At 34.5% G+C, this 15,997-nt stretch overlaps 1 protein-coding gene across 11 annotated transcripts in view; it reads left to right on the top strand.

Annotated features, from left to right (window-relative positions):
* LOC136041019 (sodium channel protein para-like) overlaps positions 1-15,997 on the top strand; it is a 592,014-nt gene that overhangs the window by 311,056 nt on the left and 264,961 nt on the right. For 5 of the 11 annotated variants that reach the window (XM_065725533.1, XM_065725530.1, XM_065725531.1 and 2 more), the window contains 2 exons: positions 4,539-5,459; positions 14,564-15,253. The exons of 5 other annotated variants lie outside the window; for them this stretch is intronic. In XM_065725533.1, the coding sequence (XP_065581605.1) occupies positions 4,539-5,459; positions 14,564-14,721 (1,079 nt within the window). In that variant the 3' untranslated portion in view covers positions 14,722-15,253. Of the gene's footprint in view, positions 1-4,538; positions 5,460-14,563; positions 15,254-15,997 lie in introns of those variants that run through there. One more of the 11 variants, XM_065725535.1, reaches the window with a different exon arrangement.

Raw genomic sequence — 15,997 nt, 5'->3', positions numbered from 1 at the left:
TTCTTTTCCAAATTATGCTAAGAACCCTCAATCTAATTGGTAAATAGTTTTTGGTTACACAAACGGAAAAATTTATAATGGGCGATACAGCAGGCTCATTTAATGCTGTAATTCCCAACGTGGGGTACAGGCCCCACGTTGGGCAATATTTTGGTAAGTCATGGGAAAGACGTGAACCCTTCAGCTGAATATACTCTAGAGCCTTAATTTTGAAAAAAAATATTTTTCATGACAATTATGTCATATTAATATGCACTTAAAGAGCAAAAAAGATAAATGATAGTATTGCAATGACGTCATATATTGTATAGGAGGTGTTGCATTCAGGCAATATTTTTCATTAATATAAACCATACATAAAGGACGACCCAAAAAGACATACCAAGTTAATGGCCTTTTAGCACCCTTCAGATAATTCACATAATTTTGGATAACAGTATTAAATATCACGAGGGGGGCAATAGGAATTTAGAAATGCCAAGATGGGACATGGTCCAAAATCAGTTAGGAACCACTGATTTAATGGTATTATATGGCCTAGATTCCTATCAGCTTCCCATATTCTTAATGTAACATCATTTGATGATTTTGCTATTTACGTCATTCATTACGTCTTTATTTTACAAATCTGTTGAAACTACTTTATCAATTTACTTTAATAATTTTTCTATTATCTATTTGTTTTTTTTTCTGTAAGCTTTTTCATCAAATATATGAAGTCTGCTGCCTTTAGCATCGGACAGGACCTTGAGTTAGGCCATCTGAGACAAGATTTAAATGTTTTACTAAGTAAATGAGGATAATAAATAATTTTGTTTAGAGTTAATTTTAATTTTTTCTTTAGAGTTTTTTTTAATGGGTCAACTCACTTGTAGTAAGCTGTGTTGTTTTACAGAGCTCAGAAGTATCCATGGCTGCCATCAGCACAGCCTCTGAACACTTATTAAAAAAAAAAGAAATGCGGAGAGTTTACAGTCACATTTTCCAGGACTTCTTAGACTAACTAAGAAATCTAGACTTTTGTAATTACTAGCTGAGGAGACCATGTTTAGTGCTTTGTATGAATGCTTTATATGTTTTGAGACATTCTCTGAAATAAAGAAGCTAAAAGCTTCTTGTTCAAAAACAGATCACTTGGATATCTGATGAACTTTCATAGCTTATACAAAGGCTGCAACATTTTTTTGTCAAATTAAAGTAGTTTTTTTAATAGGAGTGCATTCAGCCCCAATTAAGCATATAAAAATAGCTTCCAAATGGCAAAAGGTTGTTAAGGTCGAGGTTGTTGAAACTGACATGAGGTTGTTTTCACTAAATTTTTGTCGATTCTTCTTCTTGATTTACTTTTTGTAACGTTTTGAATACGTTCTTCTCAAACTATGCATATTGACGCTCTAACAGTTCATAGTGATTGAAAATCGTTGCTTCGCAAGGATAAAAAAAATGTGGGTCTTTCCGGGTTGCAGCGGTCGGTAGCAACCTAGTAGGAGACGATCACGCCCAATGCTAACAAATGTAATAACCCATAACTCCTAAAAATAAAGTCAGATCAAAAAACAAAGAACATTATTAGAACCGCCTTGTTCAAAACTCATATATAGGAAACTTACCATACCTCAGTTGGACAACAAAGAAATATATTGGCTTGAAAATCAAGAAAAGTGGCAGCAACCACGATATTCTGCATAAACGGCATCTATTTTTTCTATTTTTCTTCTTTTCCTCAGATAGTTCTGCGCTTGAACATCATAGAGTCCCGTTTAATGGCTCATTTTAAAGGAAATTGATAGGATTAAAAACTTTTTGTGATTAAAAATAAATTATTTACAAAATAGAATCAATCTTTCCACTAAAAACTGCTTTTTCCCACAGCAATGTAGTAGCTGTTTATATTATACACTATTACAGGCGATAAGTAGCCTTTGTTATTATAACATCAGTAATTTGTTACTTTTATGTGCTTTTGTAATTTAAAAGAACATTTAAAGCAAAACCAATATTTTTGCAGAAAACTGCATTTTCATATACTAGATAATGAATGTCGTCGTAATTTTATGTTAAAGAATGAACCCCTTTCCATAGTGACTGAGATAATACAACAAATTATAAGTGGATGATCATGGAACTATATCAGGGTTGCAGTAGTAGCTAGCTATAGAATAAAATGTATTTGCGAAAATAGCCTATAGGCCATGGCAAAAAATATAGACAAAGAACAATTACAAAGAAATTGCACAAATCCTAACATAATACTGCAAAAATCTACTTCTATGGTTCATCGCGAGGCAAAGGAATCGTGCCAAGCTTCTGATACCTATAGAACACTCATCCTCAGAAACTCTCACCAGCCACTCAAAATCATAATCCCCCCTACCCACCGCTTCAAGCTTCTAATCACTCAGCTAAGACATCATGTAGTATACGCTATCATCTAAACCTCCAAACATAGGACATTAATAAGGACCGGATATTGACCTTTCCCTCCCGATAAAATTTCTTCTTTGGTCCAGTGGCAAACTATCAGCCCTCATTTCAATTAATAACTTTATTTCATTTGTATTCAAACCCACCTTAAAAAAATAATACTTCACCCTAAATTTCATTCGACCAACAATTAGGACCCAGTGAATTCAAAAGCAAACGCTGGGCCTACAATGCCTGTATTTCTTGGTCCTGTGAAATCCTTTCCACAATCAACTTACTTGGCCCCCATATCCTCGAGCCCTAAGCCATTCATCCACATATGGCTTAGTCACACTTATCTAATACAGTCTTATTTTTTTGGCCACCTTCTACCTGAGCTGTCCTTCAACATTTCTAAATAAGCTGCCTTCATCACCCGCACCCATGAATCATTGAAAAATTTTCCAAAGCCTAACCATGTTAATTAGCCTACGACTTCTTAAAGAAAACAAATTTAAATCAACTCTAACTACTAAACTGCTTGTATGCTTACTTATTCCTAGCCACTTCATAGAATATCCTAATTGCACTGTTTCTATCTCCCTTCTCATACCCCCAAAACTCAGATCCATGGAGCATCAAACGTAAAATTTTTGCCTCTTTTAACTACTTGGATCTTTTTAAAAACCCTAAGCTGACTTCTTAATACCATATTACAACATACCTTACCTTTTTCGTTTCCACTTGCTATATGGCTACTAAATGAATTTCCTTTTGCCTTAAACTTAACATCTAAATACGACCATTCCTCCAAGAATCTAACCTTGCTACCCTTAAAACTAAATTTAACATCCTCCTCAAGTCTACCACATTTACGGAATGCTTACACTACGGTTTTATCCACGTTCAGTTCTAACTTTTTCCTATATAAATAATCTATAAAATATCAAGTAATTTCTGAAGGTTCCTTTGTAAATCGGTAACCAAAACAATATCATCTACCAACAACATCATGTAAATGGATACAATATCTAAACTGACCAGCGGTGCCTCCTTCTTTCCCATAAACGCCACCACAGAATTTATAAACAGGGCGAATAATTTAGGAGACAATGTGCAACACTTTTTAACACCTTTATATCCTCTAACTACAATTAAGACTTGTCTACCAGCTCTTACAACTACTCTAGTAAACTTATACATTTGTACTAAAACTAACACAAATGGGATCGGAAGACCTATCTCTAACAAACTTTCTATTAATAGAAACCTGCAAACATTATTAAAAGCTCCTTTAATATCTATAAATGCCGTGTGTAATCTTCCTTTTTTAGCACTAGTATATTTATTTATTAAATCGTGCAGACTAAATCCGTCCCAAAGCTTTCTCCAAAACCCGTCTGAACCTTATCCAAAACACTCCTATTTTTTGGGTCTCCAAAGAGGACGGGGTCTTTTCTAAGTGTCCTATAGAGAAATTAAGACAATGTGAAATCTGCTCTTCGCAGTTTGTGTACAAGCTACTTAAAATATAGTATCCTTATGACTGATAATAAACTAGTTGAAACCGGGCTTAAGACTTTGTAAGGGCATAATGATCAATGCAGAAGTACTGTTGCTTTTGATTAATCAAATTAAAATATTAACAAACTTTGTTTTCCTGCCTAAACATACATAATGTATTCATTTTACTGAAAAGGAGTTCAGATATTCTAAAATCATCTGTTTGTTTTTTCAACCATTTCCTGGAGCTACGATTCTTATCCACCACCCCTTTAGAAAATTACACTGTGTCTAAAGAATAAAACAGCTCGTGTTAAAATATTACAAATTTGCAAGTTATTTCAGGTTATATGCCGCTGTTATTACGTCTACTGGTTTATCTGACCTGTTCACACTTTTAAGATAATATTTTAAAGATTGTTTGATAAGCTGTTCTCAAAGGTACGATCAGCAAGACAATGTGTCTTCAGTTATGCTTTGATCCTCCTGATCTCCATTGTCCTCCCTATCTTTTCTTTGAGAATGGCTTAGCAAATGTTGCGTTGAAATATCAGATGAGATGCTTAGGCGTAGCCGATAATATTTACAAATTATACCAATGTAACTGTGGCTAATATTTATACATTTTTTAGGTTTGGTGCTAAGCGATATAATTGAAAAATACTTCGTATCACCAACATTGTTGCGAGTTGTTCGTGTTGCGAAAGTGGGACGAGTGCTAAGATTAGTGAAAGGAGCCAAAGGGATCAGAACTTTATTGTTCGCTTTAGCCATGTCCTTACCTGCCTTGTTCAATATTTGCCTTTTATTATTTCTTGTTATGTTTATCTACGCTATATTTGGAATGTCGTTCTTTATGAACGTTAAGCGCCGAGCAGGACTTGATGACACCTTCAACTTTGAAACATTTGGAAAAGCCATGATCCTCCTCTTCCAAATGTCAACATCCGCAGGATGGGATAGTGTCTTAGACGGAATTATAAATGAAGAAGAGTGTGATTTGCCCGATCCAGAGAATGGCTACGCTGGTGATTGTGGCTCAGCCACAATTGGCATTGCCTACCTACTATCCTACTTAGTAATTAGTTTTCTAATTGTTATTAACATGTATATCGCCGTAATTCTAGAGAACTACTCACAAGCCACTGAAGATGTGCAGGAAGGTTTAACTGATGATGATTATGATATGTACTATGAGATTTGGCAGCAATTTGATCCTGATGGAACACAGTACCTACGCTATGATCAGCTCTCAGAATTCTTAGACGTACTTGAGCCACCTTTACAAATACACAAACCAAATAAGTATAAAATTGTTAGTATGGACATACCAATTTGTAGAAATGACCTTATTTATTGTGTTGATATCTTAGATGCTCTTACTAGAGATTTCTTTGCCAGAAAGGGGAGTCCTATTGAAGAACCTGCAGAAATAACTGAAGTAGTTGTGCATACAGATCGACCAGGATATGAACCAGTTTCTTCTACCCTATGGAGACAGCGGGAGGAGTACTGTGCTCGCCTTATTCAGAATGCATGGAGGAAACATAAAGGTAATTTTAATTACATTTAATTATATTAATAATAATTTGTTTTATCAATAAAAAAAGATACATACATCAATAACAATGCTTAGAAGCTGTAGCCTGTAAGTGTAATGTAACACACCATTAATAAAAACAGATCAGTCAAAGCAAGAATAAATGAATGAAGAAAAATCACAAAAACGGGTTTGTTTTGCCTGATCGTAGACAACCAAACCACACCCACAAAAAACAAAAAATGAACTCTCCATACAAACACTCTGCAAGCACAAAACAAAAGAGAAGAAAAGCAAAAGAGAAAAGAGAAGAAAAGCAAAAGCACAAAAACAAAAGAGAAGAAAAGCAAAAGAGAAAAGAGAAGAAAATCAAAAGCACAAAAACAAAAGAGAAGAAGAAAAGATCGGGTTTTATAAGGCCAACAAAATACTGGATGCAACAAAAACTTCAGCAATATTAGAGAATTTCCCCCTCTGCCAGCCATTCTCCTTCTCCCCATAAAAAATAACAAAATAGACGGCTAATAACGGGCATTAATTGACACCTTATCTACATGATAACCTTTCAATGTACTATTTTATTGTACTGCTATCTAACAAAAGAACGGTTTGTGTTCTGCTTTTTTTTATTGCTGGTAAATGGTTCAGCGCTGACATCTAGTTTGCTATTAATAAAAACTAGATCTACGTTGCATGGGCAACGTGAGGTGTTGCGGCAACCTTTGCTCGGCTTCGCCGAGTAAAGTGTTGCGAGAGCAACACTTTGGTTTTGTTTCCTCGCTGCGACTAAACGCTGAAGTTGTTAATCTGTAAGGATGCTAAAATACATACTAGGTACACCAACTCGCAAAAGTTGCAAACTCCTCATTGCTAAAGATGATTGTAGCCTTACAGCCGATTATTACTTACAAGTCCCCTACATGTCTTACCACTGGAACCAAATTGGTCTTACCATCAAATACAACGGAAACAAAAAATAGATACACCAACTAGTAAGAGTTGCGAACCCCTCATTGCCGAGGATGATTATGAGCTAACAGCCGACTGTTGCTTACAACTCCCCTGTATGTCTCACAATTGGTATCGGCCTATTTTTGGTTTCAGTGTGTACCTTACTACTGAAGTTGTCACCCCCTTTAAACTTTCAAACTGGTATATCTCATGAAGGAATTTTTGTACAAAAAAATGGATGACATATACTTTGATCAGCTCATCAAAAGCTATCGACTGCCGTCGAAAAAAAAAATCTATCTTTACCGACTCTTGAACATGCAACATATAATGGTCCATGGGAAAACAATCCGTATTCAGATCTATACCTAATGATTCTAATGATTGCCCTTGAGCTTTGTTGATGGTGATTGCTAATCGACGATTCCCTGTGTCGCCGTCGTCATTTATATATCCCCCTGTACCCCCCGGCGCCCCCGTTGTAGTTGTGTCCCTGTGTCCCGGTCGTAATTTATATTCCCTGTGTCCCGGTCGTCATTTGTGTCCCGGTGTCCCAGTCTGTGATTTCTCTTTGAGGGTCCCGGGCGTCATTTATATTCCTTGTGTCCCGGTGTCCCGGTCGTCATTTGTGTCCCGGTCTGTATATACATTCGTTTTTGAATTGGTCTTTTTTTTAGGTTTTAGTTTTTTACCTTTTTTTAGTTTTTTTAGTTATACCTCATGATTCTAATGATTGCCCTTGAGCTTTGTTGATGGTGATTGCTAATCGAACATTCCCTGTGTCCCCGTCGTCATTTATATATCCCCCTGTGCCCCCCGGCGTCCCCGTTGTAGTTATGTCCCTGTGTCCCGGTCGTCATTTATATTCCCTGTGTCCCGGTCGTCATTTGTATCCCGGTGTCCCGGTCTGTATATACATTCGTTTTTGAAATGGTGTATGATGAAATGAATTTGTGTATTTTTCCCCTTTTTTTCTTTTTAGTTTTTTTTGGTTTTTACTTTTTTTTTAGTTTTTTAGTTTTTTTCTTTTTTCTTTTTAGTTTTTTTTATTTTTATTTTTTTTAGTTTTGTTTTTCTCCTTTATTTTTCATTTTTTTTCCTTTTTTTATTTTTTTTTCTTTTTTAGTTTTTTTAGTTTTTTAGCTTTTTTAGTTTTTTTATTAGTTTTTAGTTTTTTTTTCTTTTTAGTTTTTTTGTAGTTTTTACCTTTTTTTTAGTTTTTTTAGTTTTTTTTTTACTTATGTCCTGGTCGTCATTTATACTTTCTGTGTCCCGGTCGTCATTTGTGTCCCGGTGCTTTGTTGATGGTGTTTGCTAATCGTACATTCCTTGTGTCCCGGTCGCTTTCTCTTTGAGTGTCCCGGTCGTCATTTATATTCCCTAAGTGCCGGTGTCCCGGTCGTCATTTGTGTCCAGATGTCCCGGTCTGTAATTTCGTCAGTCGAAAACATGACGTCAGTCGACACACAAACATGACGTCACTCGACAGACACACACACACACAGACAACTTATTTTTATATATATAGATAGATAGATATATATATATATATATATATATATATATATATATATATATATATATATATATATATATATATATATATATATACTAGCTGTTGTTGGGGTGGCGCTTCGCGCCACCCCAACACCTAGTTTGTGGGGGTGCTTCGCGCCCCCCCCCAAGCCCCCCCGCGCGCGTAAGTCGTTACGCGCCATATTAGTTACGCGCCATTGTAGTTGTGTCCCTATGTCCCACCTGTGAATATAGATATATATATATATATATATATATATATATATATATATATATATATATATATATATATATATATATATATATATATATATATATATATATATATATATATATATATATATATATATATATATATATATATATATATATATATATATATATATATATATATGTTTTTAACTACGTAAAACTTGCGAATATACAACATTCTTTGCTGTCCCATCGTCTGTGCATATAAATAGATTGTCAGGTTTACCGACTCTTGAACATGCAACGCATAATGGTCCATGGGAAAACAATCCGTATTCAGATCTATACCTCATGATTCTATTGATTTCCCTTGAGCTTTGTTGCTGGTGATTGCTAATCGACCATTTCCTTTGTTGCCGTCGTCATTTATATATCCCCCTGTGCCCCCCGGCGTCCCCGTTGTAGTTGTGTCCCTGTGTCCGGGTCGTCATTTATATTCCCTGTGTCCCCGTCGTCATTTGTGTCCCGGTGTCCCAGTCTGTGATTTCTATTTGAGTGTCCCGGGCGTCATTTATATTCGTCAGGATATTGTAGGGCATCGTAGCATCGATGAGTTTAAGCAATTCTTGTCAACTGATTGTTTCGCCTATAAAGAATATTATCTCGAGGTAAGAACTGATCACCGACCACAACGATTGCCACTTTGTTGATAGTTGCGTATCAGGAGGCATCAATTCGATTGCTGTTTTTAAGCAGAAGCACTAAATTATTATTTTTGTGGAAAAGATGATATATATAAATATATATATATATTTTCTTTTTAGTTTTTTTGTAGTTTTTACCTTTTTTAGTTTTTTTCTTCTTTTGTATTAATGCTAAAGCCAAGGTTCAAACCTGGAGCCTCTCGGACCTAGAACCTAAACATAACGCTTTACCAACTCAGCTACTTCGGCGTGAATACATTCGTTTTGAGCAGCTTCCTCGGGTGTTGCCATTGTAGGTTCTTCAGTCATTTTACAATTAGAAATTTCTCTTTCAACGGTCTTCTTACAATTAAAAATTTGTCTTTGAACGATATTCTTAAATACCTGTGTCCTGGTCGTCATTTATATTGCCTGTGTCCCGGTCGTCATTTGTGTCCCGGTATCCCAGTCTGTAATTTCTCCTTGAGTGTCCCGGTCGTTATTTATATTCCCTCTGTCCCGGTCGTCATTTGTGTCCCGGTCTGTAATTTCTCTTTGAGTGTTTTTTCTTTTTAGTATTTTTTAGTTTTTTACATTTTTTCTTTTTTCAGTTTTCTTTTTCTTCTTTATTTTTCAGCTTCACTATGAAATACATATCGCCGAACCTTTGTTTTTTTAACTAAAATCTGGTAGGCATTGATGACCTTATCCAAGTCAAGATCCCATACCCAATCATCATCGCTATCATTTTCAGTTTTGATATGTTTTGACTCTCGCTGTCCAGGTGGATCTTCATCTAACTGCGCGGTTTTGCGTTCTTTAGCCTCAAGCCTGTTTCCTTGCTGTTCTTTTGATTCCTCGGCACGCTTTCTTTTCTGACTTTCTCTATCAGCAGCAAGTTTTTTGGCATAGACTCTTTGAGCATCTTCATCGGCTTTTGCCATTGTAAGTTCATCAGTCATTTTAAACTTAAACATTAATAGATTTCTACGTGAACATATATGTCTTAAATATCTTTAATGACGTCACCGTCATAGCAAAAATGACGACAACTAACTTCATGACGCCAGTCGACACAGAAATATGACGTCACCTGATCCACAGACAGACAACTTATTTTTATATATATAGATAGATATAATTCTAAAATTGTCAGGTAATTTTCTATTTTGAAATAAAAACTAAAAATTATTGCTCAGACAACATAAATATTTTTGATATTTACATAATAGCTTTAGTGGTTCTGGACTGAAAACTAAATATGCTAATCAAATCGGGAATTGCAATCTTTTAGGTTGAAAAGGCAGATCCATTGGAATCATGAGAATGCGTGGAATAAGAAAAGCCTCACCCTCAAAAGGCCCTGTCAAGATTGTTGCCTCTATTACGTTATAACAGACATAACACGTCATTTGTGTCCCGGTGTCCCGGTCTGTAGTTTCGTTAGTCGACAAACATGACGTCAGACGACAAACAACTTCATGACGACATACAGCTCAATCCTTATAATGACGTCAGTCGACAAACATGACGTCAGTCGACACACAAACATGACGTCAGTCGACAGACAGACAAACAACTTATTTTTATATATATAGATATATATATATATATATATATATATATATATATATATATATATATATATATATATATATATATATATATATATATATATATATATATATATATATATATATATATATATATATATATATATATATATATATATATATATACTAGCTGTTGGGGTGGCGCTTCGCGCCACCCCAACACCTAGTTGGTGGGGCGCTTCGCGCCCCCCAAGCCCCCCCGCGCTCGTACATCGTTACGCGCCATATTAGTTACGCGCATTGTAGTTGTGTCCCTGTGTCCCACTTGTGAATATAGATAGATTTATATATGTGTTTCAAACTACGTAAAAATACAACATTTTTGGCTTTCCCACTACTGGGAGTTTTCCGTTTCCAATTGCCAGCAATTGATCTGAAAATGTTTGACCAGAGTCATCGTTTTGCAATCAGACACGCATATTTGTAGTTAATTTTAATATTTTTACGTGTGCCCATAAATTAGAATTTTTCAGGCAAGCATTCATTTCGTCTGCAGGAGTTAAACTACGTAAAAATTGCGAATATACAACATTTTTGGCTTTCCCATTGTCTGTGCATATACAAAGCCGTATGTACTAATAATGACGTCATATGCAAACGCTCTTTTTACAAACAAACAAACATGCATACACACAACTCGTTTTTATATAGATAGATAGATAGATACAATACAAATTAACTGCGTAAAACTTGCGAATATACAACATTCTTTGCTGTCCAATTGTCGCTGCATATAAATAGATTGTCAGGTTTACCGACCCTCGAACATGCAACGTACAATTGTCCATGGGAAAAACAATCAGTATTAAGATCTATACCACATTTTTCTAATGATTGACCTTGAGCTTTGTTAATGGTGATTGCAAATGCTAATCGAATTGGGAATTGCAATCTTTTAAATTGAAAAGGCAGATCCGTTGGAATCATGGGAATGCGAGGAATAAGAACAGCCTCACCCTCAAAAGGCCCTGTCAAGATTGTGGCCTCTATTAGGTTTTCCATTGTTTTTTTTACGGCAAGTCGCGTGCCATTGCAAAGCTTTGGTGGGTTGATATTTCTTAAAAGTATTATTGGTACGCCTATTTTTAGTTGTAGCACGTGTGGTGGAAACCCTGAAAGATCTATGGAATTTAAAAATTCAGATGGATAATTAACCGCTTCATTTGGTTCCAAAACTGTGTCGACTGACTTGTATAGGACTGCCTGGTCTCGAATCTTGGTCAAAACAATATTGTTGATTTCGTGGACGTCTATATTTTTGGGTGCGAGAATCGCTCTTTCACTTAGCCATTTATTATTTTTATAATTATCTTCCAGCCTGATATTGTACGATTTCGTCGAAATCTTTGATTTCGGGCTGCAAGCCAAAAACTGCCATGTCACTGCCTTTGTTGACGTATTTACATATGTATTTGATTGCCTTTACGGAGTTACAGTATTCAACGTTTATGTGTACATTAAATGTTTTTGATAATAATGGGGAATATGGAACAACCCACTGGTTATCTACTTCGATGGTGGTACCGTTTCCATTGTAGGTTCTTCAGTCATTTTACAATTAGAAATTTCTCTTTCAACGGTCTTCTTACAATTAAAAATTTGTCTTTGAACGATATTCTTAAATACCTGTGTCCTGGTCGTCATTTATATTCCCTGTGTCCCGGTCGTCATTTGTGTCCCGGTATCCCAGTCTGTAATTTCTCTTTGAGTGTCCCGGTCGTTATTTATATTCCCTCTGTCCCGGTCGTCATTTGTGTCCCGGTCTGTAATTTCTCTTTGAGTGTTTTTTCTTTTTAGTATTTTTTAATTTTTTACATTTTTTCTTTTTTCAGTTTTCTTTTTCTTCTTTATTTTTCAGCTTCACTATGAAATACATATCGCCGAACCTTTGTTTTTTTTAACTAAAATCTGGTAGGCATTGATGACCTTATCCAAGTCAAAATCCCAAACCCAATCATCATCGCTATCATTTTCAGTTTTGATATGTTTTGACTCTCGCTGTCCAGGTGGATCTTCATCTAACTGCGCGGTTTTGCGTTCTTTAGCCTCAAGCCTGTTTCCTTGCTGTTCTTTTGATTCCTCGGCACGCTTTCTTTTCTGACTTTCTCTATCAGCAGCAAGTTTTTGGGCATAGACTCTTTGAGCATCTTCATCGGCTTTTGCCATTGTAAGTTCATCAGTCATTTTAAACATAAACATTAATAGATTTCTACGTGAACATATATGTCTTAAATATCTTTAATGACGTCACCGTCATAGAAAAAATTACGACAACTAACTTCATGACGTCAGTCGACACAGAAACATGACGTCACCTGACAGACAGACACACAGACAGACAACTTATTTATATATATATAGATATAGAAAGCTAGCCGCTGGGCTCAAAACTTCTCCCCATGGCCTGAGGTGTAGTTTCGGCTGTTCATTTTATTCTAAACATATTTTCAAAGCGAAAATTTCAAATGAAAAGAATTAAAACATTGGATAGGATTTTGGATTTTTTGTTTGTTTTGATAGTAAAGTTAAACAGTACGTTGTGACGAACTGTGGGCAGGGAGCGACTCCGCTCAATAGTAACCGAAACCCTAAAAGAAAAACTTGGGTAACAAAAGACACATTAGAGGATTTTTTCTTTGTGCTGATTTCACACACATAAAATTCATTTAGATGGATGTTATCCATTGAAAGCTACGAGCCAGAGAAAATAAGCCTGATTTTTGAAAACAGGGGGAAACAACCTCAAAAAGTAAAGCGATCTTAATGAAAACCATACCATCAGATTCAGCGTATCAGAGAACACTACTGTATAGCTTTCAAGCTCCTATATAAAGAAATGTGATTTTTTTTCTTTTTTCTACTGAAGAAATGTCACGGATGTGTGCTTTTTTTCCCGGAGGCAATTGTTTCGAACCAATAGCCTGAGAAGATCGGGATAGGGCTCATTTAAACGGAGAATAAAAGTTCTAGCTGCCTTTTTAAGTAACCAAAAGGATTCCAGGGGTACTATCCCCCCACACACACATGCTTCTTTTCCCCCAAAGATATCTGATCAAAATTTTCAAATAGCCATTTAATTCCAAATAATTGAAAAGTCCAATGACTATGCTTCCATGCTCCTTGGGAAAATACTATAAGTTATGGGACTTGCTCATTGTTTATGCATAGTATTTGTATATTTTTGGGAAATATGCGGACATTTTTGGGAGAGAATTTTCTGTGGGTAATTTTCCTTGGAGGGGGGAGGGAGATTTCCCTGCTGGATTTGAGAAAAGGTCATAAATTAAAGAAAAAAGAAGTTTTTTAACTGGAAGTAAGGAGCGACCTTAAAACTTGAAATGAACAGAAATTATTCTATACATAGGAGTTAAGGAGGGGGAATTGCCCTTTCCTCGTGCATCGATCTTTACACTAAAGTTTTATCATAATTCTTTAAGAAAGACTGGTCAACACAAGGGCCATTGAATTCGAATGATAAGCCTTTTTAAAAAACTATAAGGGTTCTTCGTAAAATCGAGGATTGAGGAAGGGGCAGCCCTCTCACATATGGAATAATACCTGTTCGTTTTAAGCTTTAATATTGCTCTATACTTTCAAAAAAAAAGAATTTTTATTAATTAAACCACATTATAGATGCAACTGTGGATAAATTTAAGATCACAAGGCCAATAGAGTATCTCGTTCTTAATCTGTTGAGTTGATCAATGTTCAACTTGCAAACATAAAATTTGTGAAGGACCAATCAGAATTACGATTTAACGGGTATTTTTTTAAAATATCGAAGACGATAGCTTGGGAGAGCAATTTCCTATCTGTAAGGTAAACCAGGCCAAACATAAAGAGACGTAGAATTAAAAGACTATTTAGTCTTCAATGCAGTTAATTAAATTAAGACATATGATTTATTAAGGCATAGAGTTAATAGGAACAAGTTAGTGTTGGCGTTTACTTTCAAACCAAATTTTTTGAGAATTGAATTTTGAAATTTTTTTTACACTTGATAAATTGTTCAAATTCAATAGCTACAAAAATAGCATTTCTTTTATAATTATTTTAAGTTGAGTTTTTCATTTACTATGAACTTAAAATAAATGGCATAGGAAACTATTAAAATTTTAGCACTAAAATTTACTCAATTTTAGGAAAGCGCGGGTTCGAACACAATTCTGACTATGACTCACCAAAGCAACAGCAAACCACCGTTTTGGTCATGAGTGATGGTCACGTGACTAAAAATGGACATAAAGTGGTGATACATTCGAGGTCAAGTAGTGTTAGTTCAAGATCGACAGATGTGTGATTACATATGCATTTTGAAAAACTGTGATAAAACTAAAGTCTACGTAAGATCATAAATTTGACCTCGGGTGAACTAAATATCTGACTAGTGCTGTGTCTACTTTCGGGGAAATCCAAAGATGATGTATCTTTTAGGTACCTAAATCCAGCCAGAAAATCTTGCCTAACACAATTTTTTTTTTCTTGCATTAGAGTAGTTTCGTACGTCTTTGACCTTATTTAGAAAATTTTGAACTTAAATTTTATTCAATTATCTGACAACACTGTAAAAAAAAGCTTGCTATGTGTGCAATAGGCTAGGTTGGATTTGCGAATATTTCCTGACCTTTATTTCGTCAAAGATATTTATATTCCTGGCTGTATTTACGTTTCCTTACTATATTTTGTTGGATATTTCTTCCCCAATATCCAAAAAAATATTTGTTAAATGGAAAGAAGTAATTAAAATCAGGGGGATATCAATGTTGAATAGATATTTTTGTGCGTTATTTTTCTTCTTGTTTTCTCACATATCCTTGGCCTTTCGCTGCAGCTATTTGCTTTCGGCAATAATTAATTTCTGCTTCTGTGATTATTTTGTATTTGAACATATATATATATATATATATATATATATATATATATATATATATATATATATATATATATATATATATATATATATATATATATATATATATATATATATATATATATATATATATATATATATATATATATATATATATATATATTTATATATATATATATATATATATATATATATATATATATATATATATATATATATATTTATTTTTATATATATATATATATATATATATATATATATATATATATATATATATATTTATTTTTATATATATATATATATATATATATATATATATATATATATGTATATATATATTAGAATGGCCAATAGTTGTTTTTCTTATTAGAGGATACTGGAAATCGATTTCGCCATTTCTGACGAAAAGTTTTTGGCAACAGTTAAGTCTGTTGCTTAACATTTCAATGATCGCTGAAATCTTTTCAGGTCAGAAAAGACGAAAAATATTCCCTCAGATTCTCGCCTAAGTGGCCATTTATATACATTTAATACATTTATCTTTGGAAGTCGAAATATACTTAATTTCAGAAATACTGAAACCAAACTCTTCCCCGTTTGGCTTTCTAGTTTTTGAAATGCAGTAAATGAACGCTTTTGCTCAAGTTTGAATTCTGTTTTATTAATAATATATGTATTGATTAACAGGATTTTTCGTTTTTTAACT

Source organism: Artemia franciscana, chromosome 21 (assembly GCF_032884065.1).
Source record: "Artemia franciscana chromosome 21, ASM3288406v1, whole genome shotgun sequence".
NCBI lineage: Eukaryota > Metazoa > Arthropoda > Branchiopoda > Anostraca > Artemiidae > Artemia > Artemia franciscana.
This window is presented reverse-complemented; position numbering and strand designations above follow the sequence as displayed.